The sequence below is a fragment of the Strix uralensis genome, chromosome 5, assembly GCF_047716275.1.
Source record: "Strix uralensis isolate ZFMK-TIS-50842 chromosome 5, bStrUra1, whole genome shotgun sequence".
NCBI classification, from domain to species: Eukaryota; Metazoa; Chordata; class Aves; order Strigiformes; family Strigidae; genus Strix; species Strix uralensis.
The window spans coordinates 23,760,949-23,773,733 of record NC_133976.1 but is presented as its reverse complement, the minus strand read 5'-3'; the positions used below and the strand labels follow the sequence as shown (position 1 = coordinate 23,773,733).

Here is a 12,785-nt window from a genome sequence, read left to right as displayed (position 1 = left end):
TTTCATAATCTCTGATCTCAATCACATGGATTCGTGAGGTACCTAAGAATCACAGCAGCTCCAAGCTTTGCCTGCTGTGTGTGCTTACATTATAATCACACATTATTTAAACACATGAAGAGTGATTCAGACTATTGCACAATTTTAGATTCTTGTATAGCCACCTGGATTAATTCCATTAAAATAATTAGAATGCCAAAGCAGAATTTATTTGAAATCATCCCCTGCTCATCCCCAATAATAAATTAACAGAGGTAACAACTCCTTTCTTAATTTGACATAAATGTACAGGAAACTAGACATCAGGATTCCTTATTACAAATGGTCTGCCACAGCCCCCGTGCATTCACAGGCCAAATTAGACAACTCTGAAACCATGACAAAAGTACATGAAAAGCATGACCTATTTTGAATTCTCAAATTTTATGAGTTCAGATCTATGTTAGTTTAAACTTTAGCCATGTTTTCAAACACTCCTGTGTACCACTACAATTTTCAAAAAAATTACATGGAATTATGTCATGTGATTAACTTATGACAGAACAAACATCACAGATCTTAATAAAGCTGAAGCAGACATTCCCTCTTCCACTCCCATTTCTGCAGCTGAAAGCAGTATCTTCACTTCTTCAGCAGAGTACAGATTAGTGAAACTAGAGTTGCTACCACACTGAATCCTAGCAAGGTCAGCAGAGTTCAGCCCTTCCCAACTCATTATTAAATTTGTTTGTCCCTATCTGATCTATTCATCTGCTATTATCTTATAGTTTTTAACCCTATCAGAATATGGTACCAGTGGCATCGTATGAAGCTAAGTGTTTCTGACAGTACAAACCCCTAAATTATGAACTGACAATAAAAAATCATAACTTTAAAAATCACAGATGTGCCCAACTTCAACTATTTCAGAAAGTTTTTTTTCTCTATTGGTAGTTGTAGACTTGAGAGTTGGGTTTTTAAACATGTGAGTTAGGAGCACAGCTCCAGTACATTTTAAGTGGGACATTTACTTCTATTGTGCTTAATGCCTTAAAAAATGTCAAAACTTATCAGCTTCAAAGGGCACCAATTTAAAGCTTCTGTTTTAATGATAAATAATTATTTGAGAATGCAAATTTTGTACTCAGTGAAAGAATAGAGAGGCATCAGTATTCTTCAAGAAAACAATTAAAACAGTCCGAGCTGAATATGAAGTCAGTAGAGTTTTGCACAGATTGAGGTTTTAGTAACTTCAAAAGATAGCAGGAGAAGATTAATTTTGTAAATGGCTGATTCCACAATAATGATTCTCTGTAGGGCTCAAAATTCTCCATGAGACACCCCATTCTTCATTTTTTAAAAAACCTGTCCTCTATAGGTACTGCTTTCACAAAAAAAAAAAATAATACAATGTAGATTGATCATTAATTCTTAGTTTACAAGTGTCAACATCTTCTTTTGAGTTTGCTTGCCAGTTTCTGTTCTTATGTTCTCACTCTCTGGTATCATTCTGCCCTGTCAGAATGAAATTTTGCATGTTTGTTTTTTAAATGGGGCTGATGCTGCATGCATGTGTGTCTGTGTGCAGTCAAAATTAATCTTTTCTCAAAGGCATTTAATTAACATATCTAAAAACCAAGTAACAGCAAGGCTTACTAGTCCATCAAGACTATGAAATTAGTTCCAGAAGAATAAAGGTAACATATGTTCATTTAATATTGTAAAGCAAGGGTAAGCGATACACTTTTCTTTCTTTCAGTCCGGCTAGGGCTATAGAACAAACAGCATGGCTAAGGTGTGAAGGGATCTCTGGAGATCATCTAGTCCAACCCCCTCTGCTAAGAGCAGGCTCAGCTAGAACAGATTACCTGTGTCCAGCCAGGTTTTGACTATCTCCAAGAATGGAGACCACGACCTTTCCAGGCAACCTGTTCTAGTGTTACCATAGATTTGTCACAAAATCCCAGCAAGAAACATAGTTGCTTTATTTTGTCCCAGAGAAGAGCAGAGAAAAGGTTGCACAGTCAGACTCATAATTTACATAAGCAATGATCTTTAGCTTCAGAATTTAATTATAAATTTTGATCTTCACCTTTGTAGTGGGACAACTGGGGGGGGGGGGGGGGGGGCACTGATTAGTCTTATAATTTTGTTTTATTCCCACCCAAGAAATAGCATTGTATCCATGGTGTCATCCTTTTTTTGCTTTGTCCAGATGGAAGTACAAAGATAACTCTTTTTCTTAAAACCAAAACCAAAACAAAACCAAACCACCTTTAAAATGCCTCCACCCACCACAAATGCATGTTCAAGTCCTGTTTCTGTTAATTGATGAGCACTTACATTGAATTCAGCAGAGTACTTCTCATAAAACATGCCAGGGTAAAAACTCTTAGAAAACATCTGCTTATTTTGTAGACAGAATAATGAAGTTAAATAGAGTGAGAACACTAGAGCAATGTGACAGGAGAACATATTGAATCATACTACAATTACACTATTGCACATATCACCATTTATAAACCTAATCAACAGAAAAACTATTCACTTTACATAACTTTAAATATGAAACAACAGTTTCACATAAATATCTCATTTTGTTTGGATAAAAAAACTGGTAGGGAAAATCTTTCAAACGTGGCACATTTATTAAAATAAGAACACCATAAAGTAAGAACATTCACTTTTTGCCTGGGAAAAACAAAGATAAGCAGGAGCATGAAACTTCTGAGAGCTCTAAGTATTCTTTGATCAAATAGCCAGAAAGGGCTGGTTATGGTCTACTAACACTGACCATCAAGAACAGAGGGAACTAAATATGCTGCATGTCCACACACTGGCTTTATATTTTCCTGTTGTCTAAAAACTCTTTCAATGTACACAGCAATAGGCTGTACCAGTTACAAGTTAGAGGTGTCTTTTCTTATGAAATCCAATTAATTATTAAACTGCCCATTATAAATGAAAAGCAATTGTTTTTAGACACCATACTTTGCTAGCCGTCCTAAGAAAAGCACAAGCAATAGTAAAACAGGAGACTACACTCAGCAGTAACCCAGATCTCTTGTACAAATAAATTTCATTATTCCTATTACAAATGAAGAAGTTGTATCCCCTTTAAAATCACGCTGAACTGTGAGATTTTCTGCATCTAGCATACAACTGATAGAAGAATATCTAAGCAGAAACAAATGTCGTATCAATTACATCAGTACAGTGTGCACTGGTGGTTATGATCACCCTTCAGTCATTAAGGTGTCATGGAATATTACACAGATGAATCCTTCAGGGGAACAAATCTTCTTCACAGTTTGTAAATAAACAGAGTAAACAAAAATAAACACATTTCAAAGTGGTTACTTGCAATCAAAAGCAAAACAATTACTCCAATTACAGAAATACGTATGTTTTCTTACTCTTGCAAATGCCCTCAATAAGGCAGACAGATGTCCTTCATATTACAGGTCATACTTTGTGAGGTGAAACCCACAAAGTTGAATGTGACAGCATATTAATTGGATTTGCAGCCACTCATTACTACCTTGATTAAGAGGGATATACTGAATTAAGAGAGGTCGGAAGCTGGTTTAATATGCGTACAGGTAGAATCATGTGGGAAAGCTGATACTAAATAAAAACTGCCTGTCTCAAAAATGCCAGTTCTTGATGTTAGAAATTATTATCATCTTGAAGAGTAGAGGCTTAATTCTAAAATATTGGAACTGATTGCTCAGAGAGAATTTTGGAGGATTTTCCATCCTTGAATATATTTAAAACCTGGTTGGACATGGTGCTAAGTAACCTGATCTGGCTGATCCTGATCTGAGCAGGGGAGTAGGTGATCTCCAGAGGTCCTTGCCAACTTCAGCAATGCTGTGATCCTGTGATTGTTAGGATAGAAAATTGCTACCTTGAATGGCTGTGAAAGCCAGGGTATTCCTTTCATGTATCGGTTCACTTTTAATATACTACATTATTAACGATTGAATCTAGGATGCACATCAAAATCGACACACAGCACTACTGTCAACTCCCAGCACAGGAGGTCTAGCAGTCTATGTAAATATTCACCTCTGTAAACCAAGTCAGACACAGCATCAGTGCTGTCCTGAGGAACAGGAATTTGGGATTAATAGGAATAGGCAAAGAGTTAAAGACTGTCCTCTATTTAGGCCTCCCAACACATGACTGAAAAAATGAAATATATGAGCATATAACACACCCAAAAAATTGGTACACCACTACATAATGTGGACTAGCCTAGCACAGGGAGCAGTTAACATATGCCATGAGATGGAAAGTTAACCTCACAAAAATGTTGTGCATTTTGTTGCTTTTTTTTGTTGTTGTTTTTTTCCTCTCTTTCAGTAAATCACTAGTTCAAAAACAGATACTTTTTCATTAGTGTCCAGAATGCTTTATCCTACTCTTTTATCTCCCTTTGTTGCAATACTTAAAAGTCAGCCAGAGAAATCATGACAGGTATTGATAAAATACAACAATCTAAGGAGAGAAAGGTTTCATATAAAATGTACAGCTTATCTTTTTATGTTAAACTTTCATGCTCACCAAATGAAAATAGATCACTTCCTTTGTACTTGAACAACAGACCCAGAAGAATATCTACTAGAAACGTAGATAATTATCACTGCAAGCCTTATAATATGCTGCCTACCTTTGTCATCATAACATTTCCTATTTGCAAGCAACACATTTTGCTCCAGGTTTTCTTTAAAATCACTAAAGAATCATTTAAACTCCTTCTATCTTTATGATCCTGGAGACAGGGATTCCCTTTTCATGAAAATTGCATAGGAAGAAAAAACTGTGAACTACAGCCAACATTCATATCAACCAAATGGTCTGGTATATTACCTAAAGCAAAAAAACCTTCCACTCGGAAGCTAAATTCAAAATGACCTTGTGCTTTTTTTCAAAAAACGCTGTCAGCTGAGGTCATTGGAATAAATTGTGATCGTCCTTCTCTCTGCATAGTTAGAGACATGTCTAGTATGTGAATTACCACCAAGTAGGAAAAAAAGCCAACCAAAACACAGCAAAGAACATTGTTCCATTTATTTGTAAAATAATGGTAAATATAGTCTACAATAATTATGACTTTAATGTCATATGTAGGTTTTCAGCAATTCTATTTCACCATCAAGTATGTTCTACGCTTTTCAATTCTACATTCATAAATTAATCCTTTTCTTCATTGGCCTCTACTGTTAACAGCATAAGCATCTGTAACTACATTTCCCCAGCAGGCAGATCCCAGCTGCACAGAATATTATGCAGTGTTGTTTAAAAATATATATTGTAGTTGTTTTAAAGCTCACTAAATCACTGAGTGAAAAATAATGAAATGGAAAAGAAGCTGAAACTGCTACTGAATGTTTTAATTGAGATTTAAATACGCAAATTGAAAGCAAACTCCTCACTATTCACTTTTGTAAGGAAATTGTTAACAGTAATTTCAGAAGAAGGCAATTTTCAAAAGGGTATTTTCCAGTTCATTCTCTTGCAAACACATAAGCAACCTCTGTCAAAGGATTTTAATCTGTCAATAGGACTGCATGAATCCTCAACTTGTTTCTATAATAGCACCTTTTCACTGGAATATTTTGATTGACAGATTCTGATTTTTAACATCCATCTTGGGAGCAGCTTAATGTTAAGACAAAAAACACACATGGGGTTTCAAAGCAGGTGGAAAAACTCACAGTTCTGATTAAATGAGAACTGCTTCTAATCCTGTTTTCCACTGTGCCTTAAAGTATCCTATATAAAGAAGAAAACACACCTTGTCACTTCTGAAACATTTACAGAAGAAAAAGGGGGAAAAGAAGAGTACATGTAACTTACCATTAAAGTTTACTGCCCGGATATAGCTAAGTAGTTCTTTACCATCAATTGCGCTCATCCTCGGGCATAGACCAATATATCCAGGACAGAGATCTTTATGCATGTTGTGTAGTGCATAAGCCATGGAATATACAGCATCAATTACAAATTGGACTTTTCCTTCTTGCTCATAGGCTGAATCTCTTGCAATTCTTTCTAAGCCTAAGGAAGAAAGAGAAAGAGTCAGTTTACTTCTGTTTGTGTGTGTGTAGGTTCACGAGTATTTGTGTGCAGAAGTTCACAGTAGAACATAAATAATTACAGTCAGATTGATAGGTAAAGTTAGGACTTGTCTATCCATCACCTAAATAAACAAGACAAGGGAAAATATGGCCATCTGGTTTTGCCTCTAATCATTGTACACTGTGCCAGGTATATAAACAGTATGTTGAGTTCTGGGCTGGGAAAGAGGACAGAACATTTCATTACAAGAAAAAGAAATATAGATATATGTATTTCTCCAATCCAGTAGTAAAACTCTCTTTCCATCTTATTGACTTTCGTTCAACAGCTGTTTATTGTTATTTATAGGACACTTCTACAGCAGCCTGCCATTCTGTTTTAGATAAATTTAAGGCTACCTTGATTTTTATCCCTGTCTATTGTTTGATAAACATTATTTAAACATGTCAGGGAAAAAAACTGAATGCTTGCCAAATGACGTGGCCATCTGTCTCCATATTGAAAAGTGCTTATTCTGAGACTTTTTTCCTGTATTTCCTAGTGAATTATGCTTCACATTGAGAACCACGTACTGTCTGCTATTTCCTCCAGGGACATTTTTCCTTCAGAGGGAATACAGAGCAAATCAATACATTATGAAATTTTTATTCTGAGGGAATTGCCCACATTAATCATCTATGTCCAAATCCAAAGAACCTTTTACATTCACAGGTGATAGTACTAAGTAGAAAAATTAAAAAATAAAGTTCAGTAGAATTCTATTTTAAGCAGACAACCAACATGAAATCCCATGTCCTATATAGGAATTCGGCCACTGATTTCAAAGGCTCTGTCTTGGTTTCTGCTGGGATAGATTTAATTTTCTTCCTAGTAGCTGGTACAGTGCTGTGTTTTGGATTTAGTATGAGAATAATGTTGATAACACAGAGATGTTTTTAGTTGTTGCTAAGTAATGTTTATACTAAGTCATGGATTTTTCAGCTTCTCATACCCTGCCAAGAAGGCTGGAAGGGCACAAGAATTTGGGAGGGAACACAGCCAGGTCAGCTGACCCAAACTGGTCAAAGGAATATTCCATACCATATGATGTCATGCCCAGTATATAAACTGGGGGGAGTTGGCTGGCAGGGGTGGATGACTGCTTGGGGACTGGCTGAGCATTGGTCAACGGGTGGTGAGCAGTTGTATTGTGCATCACTTGTCTTTCTTGGGTTTTATTTCACCCTCTTTTTGTTATCTTCCTTTTCATTACAATTATTAGTATTATTATATCATTTTATTTTTTTATTTCAATTATTGAACTGGTCTTATCTCAATGCACTAGTTTTGCTTGTTTTCAATTCTCCTCCCTATCCCACTGAGGGGGATGGGGGAGGAGTGAGTGAGTGGCTGCATGTTGCTTAGTTGCTGGCTGGGGTTAAACCACGGCAGGCTCAAAATCTTCATTTACCAGGCAAATAGGGCTCTGCAGATCTCGGCATGAAATCTGCCCTGCTGAAATCTATAGTCAAGTTCCTATTGATTCAGTGAACACAAGAATAAATTTCTAGGTTATCTACCAGATTAACAACTCATTCAGTTTGAAAATAATCCATTCAATTATTTAACACTATTCAGAAATGAACTAAAAGTTTATGAATTTTTTTTTATTTTAACATTCCAGATCTTATTTTTATGTTTCTTTTTTTATCTCTAAACACAGGCTTTTATCAGTTCAAGATATTAATTTTATTTTTCTAAAATTAAGTTTTTTAAAGGATATTTTTTATGCCTGAAAATATACTGTATACAAGATCTTTCTTTAGACAAAGTATGCAGGCCCATATACCATGAACAAAAAGACAGGAAGTATACTCATATCCTGAAGTTTGCCTGCTGCACTTCAGTGCCACCGTCTCACATTACAATGATAATGTATGAACAGATTTGTAATCTGACAATCAGTAGTGTTTTGTGCTTTAAACATCCCTGAGCACTGGGAGTGATAGACAACCTTGAAAAATCATTACGTACTTTTATTTCTCCTCAGGGATTAGTTAAAAAAAATAAAATCACTACCTCTTGAAACCATTTGGAAAGGAAAGCATATAACTCATTTTTGTGATTTGTTACAAGTAACTTCACAGACACTTTTCAAGACATGCTATCTAATGATTGGCAAATAAATAGTAAATAGTGCGACTCTACTGCAAATAAACAAACAGAAAAACTATTCCTTCCACATGCTGAAAATTACACAATTAGTTGCAATGCATTGCCCAGACATAAAAGAAGATATAGGATGAAGCTTAATTAGATTGCAATTTTATTAACTTATTTCATTTGGGAACTAGCTTCCAACAGTAAGTGATGGGTAGCTCATGATTCCACCTTAATGGTTCCTGCCTTGATAAGGACTGCTGGACAACAAGTGAAGGACAGGGTTTACAGAACTGCTGCAGGCACACAGTAGTCAATAACCTGCATGTGCTCCACAGAGCTTCCACATGCTCTAAACAGGATGGACAGGACAGGACAAGTTTGAAGAGATATATGTGCTTTAATTGCAAAGCTAAATATAATTCCCCTCACATATCAGATGGATGGATGCGTATGTTGAAGGGTGGGGAGGTTGGTGAAAGACAGAAGGGAATAATTTTCTTTAATAAATGCTAAGTCATAAAACACTAAAAGTTGCAAACACTTAAACAGTACAGATTTTAAAATGGGGAAAAAATCAGTATTACACTTCCCTATGGTATACTGTAGTTTAAACACACATAGGATTTGCATAAATTTCTTCCACAGCATAACATATAACATTTATTCACAGATAAGTGATCAAACTAATTCATCATATAAATTTATTATTTAATATTTATTGGGACTGAATGTGTTTCCATACATATAAAGGGGTGAGGAACATTACAGAATTATCAGTTTTAAACCTGTCAAACCTAGAAGGCAATAGACAAGAAGTCTCTGTGTTTTGCATAACTATAAAAACCAACAAATTGGATTATGTGCTCTTCCTTTTTGAAGTTTCTCTTCATCTTCTCTTTCTAGAATTCACAAACATCTAAAACAATAATCTATAAAGATGACAAGAACTCATCAACTTAAATTACATTACACTGCCCTAAATAAATGTTAATGTAGAGCAGTAAAATGATGCATATTGTCTAAGCCATAAATATGGTCAGTTCTTACAGCGATAATATTACACATTTGGAAGACATGATTATAATTTTTCTTCAGACTTGTATATGAAGCAATAACAGTTTCATTTATAGCTTGACTCTCAGCTCTACAAGGCATGTTTCTACACACACTGGTGACTTGAAAGAATATAACAATTTGTATCTCATAATAGAAATGTTTTAATGCTCTCCTAATGATCAATTGTTCATCCTAGTTTTTCCTCTGGAAAAATTGCTTAGGCTGTGTCTTTATCAAAAAGAATGAGAAGATGTTCCCAACTTTTGAACCCCCATGGTCTGACAATGTGTCAAGAACGGAGACTGGGCTCACATTATCCCTCCCTATTCTGATCTCCAAACAAAGGAAATCCAAGGATATGTTCCATGGTGCTTTCCAGCAGACCTTCCAATACAGCTGTTGAGAAGTGCAAGATTATGGGGAATTTCAGCAAGATGTCAAGACTTTCCCCAACCAGTGGAGAAAATACATAGACACAAGTATTAATGTTACCATCTTGGACTAGAGAAGAGGTAGGATAGGTAACACTAGCCCAGGAAAAGTGCCAGCTATTCCTGGCTCCTTCCATTTGAAATCTCTTTTGGGAACCCTAGACTGAGCCACAGAAATTATCCTATATGAGCCTGCACAGGTGAAGGAGTTGCTACAGCTACTCTTGCGCTTCCTGAGCAAGAGTGACAAGCTGGACTGCTGCAGGAGGTATTGCCTCCATGCCTTCTAATCATTTCCCCCTTTGTTCCCGTAGTTCCTGTGCTACAGGAATAACTGTGTATCCTGCTCAGGATGGTAGAACTCGGCTATGACAGGGAAAGATAAGGCCCATAACAGTAGGAGGGTGAGACGTGTATTAGGTGGATAAGGGGATGTGGCTGGGGCTACTAGTCTGGTGGGGAAGGCAAAGCAGGTGACATTGTCAATTCCCTAGGTATGAACTGGGAATCAAGAGATTTCAGGGAACATAATCAAGAGAAATTAGGCCTTTACAACAACAAATTAATCTATATCTTAATTAAAATCTTAATAACAGCATACAGTAAGTAAATAAGATTAATGTAATACAGCTAAGAATGAATTCATACATGGGTGATGATATCACCTGTGGGATACAAACAACTATTATAATTAAAATTTAAGTTGCTGATCTCATCTGCAGGAGGCTAATCCGCTAGGTGATAAATGTTGCATAATTCATCTAAGTTTTAGAAACCATGTTCTTAATGATGATCTTAAAGCATATGTAGAAGTAACTTCTGAGTGCATATAAGTCCATGGAAATAGAAAAACTTCAGAGCAGAGTTCCTAGTTATTATTCTCTTAAGAATATAAGAAATTCTAAATGAGGCAAATGGATATATCTGTTCTGTAACTTGTGATATAGGGAAAAAATATTTATTTAACTGCCCTATTTCTGGAAATTGTCAGTTCATCTAACATTTCTGAGCAATCCTTTTCCTGCTGTCTCACAAATCTTTCTGTTTCCATTTAGCATTATTGAAAGAAATTTATGTAAATGTGCAGCCTACATTATCTCTCATGATTATTTCTATAGTTTCAAGAATCCATCCCATGTATCTAGTTAAAATCTTAATTTATGCTACATGAAGACCAAAGGTTGAAGTCAAGGATCATGTATACAACAGCTAGTTAGCACTTCAGATTGGAGCAATGTGAGGTTGCAGGCTTTGAGAAAGGTTTTGGGCACTGGACAGTTTTGGGAGACAGGAGTAGGGCTCCATAGTTTAGAGGAATAGAGATATCTGGTATGGGGACACAGTGTGCATGGAACAGGATCCTAATTTTGACAGGTTCAGGTTCCAAGCTTAGACAAATAGTCAGAGACAAGAAAGTAGGAACACATAACTAGAGCTCTATGTAGGAAATAGGATGCTTCAAGGTGTTGTCTCCTAATCTCTAGTCAAGGGCTTTATTTTTCTTATCAATCTCCTTTGTTATAATTTTTTCTTTGTTTTATCTAGGGCTGACTGGAACACAACTGGCTAGATCACTTTTCATTTTCAGTTCAAATGTTGGCTTACCGTAAGCCGCCTTCTGTTGTTTTGGGGTATGAGTTCTCAAAAGCTTACTAAAACTAAAGTTAAAAACTCAGAAAACTTCTGACTTTCCTCTCTGAAAACTCTCAAGTGGAAATTATAGAAATGTGCTTTTTAAAAACTCTCACCTTTAGTTGTTGCAATGTGTCATAGTCTTTCACCTAGTTAAAATGGAAATTACTTTTTCATCATTATTGGTAGGGTTACATCTTTTATTTCACTAACCTAAAAATATTAATGTAATACTTGTGATTTTTCTATGCGATTATTGATACATCTAGCAATGGACTAATATTATATGTCTGCTTGAAAAACTCAATTGCCGACTACAGATTTCCATTTATACTATTTTAAGCCACTTATTTCTAAGTTTGCTGTTGCTTGATTTATGTATTTTACTCTTATGGTTGGTAATTTTGGTCAAAATCAGTATTTATAAGGAAAAAAAAAAAGGCTTAAAAAAAACCCATCCAAGACTTGCACATCTTGTCCTTCAGTTAGGGAACAGCAATGTGAACAGTTGGCTCAGCAGTGACAGAAGTCCTAGTGTAGGAGGGCCAGGAATCTCCTAGCCATGGATTTGTTACTGACAAGGGAAGATCCTTTTCCAAGAGCCTGTATTCCTCCCTTCTTTCCATATTCCCATCCACTCTTCTGTCACTGTCCCCTCTCACACGTGTTGAGTGAAAAATCAGCTCTTTTTATGGACTCTGCTCTATTTAAGGGGAGAAATCTTTCTGGGGTAATGGTAGGAGGACAAGTAATGCAGAGAAGGGAAGAAAAATGACAATAAAATTATTGTAAAATGGTAACAGGCAAAACAGTTACTCATGAATAGCTTTTATTCTATTTGCTTCCCTTTACATGACTTTGCTATATATGCTTGTGCATAATTACTGCTTAAAGACAGTTAGTGCATTTGTACAACTCTTGGGGTTTTTTTTTCCAAACTTCTGTTTTGACAAGTCTGAATCTTGGATATCTAGTAACATTTTTACAGTTCACAGCTACAATTCACATTTTTCACTCACTGTTAAATTATTTATCCCCATTACTTGGCTCACAAAACAGTTTTACTTAAGATGCACTTGGAAGGAAACAAAATCAGAGATAAATATTATTGTGTTGAGATTCATCTTTTTGTGCGTGCCAATCACAATCACAACTAAATCACAATAATTTGTAAGCAGGCTCCCACTACTCTTCAGCTCAGGCATGATAGTCCTCTATCTGTCAGAATTAGTTAGAACCTCCCATCTTTGCTGCAACAGTTTTTTCCTCAGAAAGCTGGCATCTGTAACTGTAAGCCATTTCAGCAGGCTCAGCAGGAAGCACCAGGAGCATATGTTGCTCCCATTGAAGTCTTCCCGATTATTCAGCTGTTTTCCTCACACATTATAGAATTTTCTCTCTCTGAACAAATAATGCAGTACAGATCATCATCTTCTGTTACTCAGACTTAAGGGGATG

General features: G+C 36.0%; 1 protein-coding gene across 5 annotated transcripts in view; it reads right to left on the bottom strand.

Moving 5' to 3' along the window:
- Positions 1–12,785, bottom strand: part of GRM8 (glutamate metabotropic receptor 8) — a 356,584-nt gene that overhangs the window by 126,720 nt on the left and 217,079 nt on the right. For all 5 annotated transcript variants that reach the window (XM_074870103.1, XM_074870101.1, XM_074870102.1 and 2 more), the window contains one exon: positions 5,845–6,045. In XM_074870103.1, the coding sequence (XP_074726204.1) occupies positions 5,845–6,045 (201 nt within the window). The remainder of the gene's footprint in view (positions 1–5,844; positions 6,046–12,785) is intronic.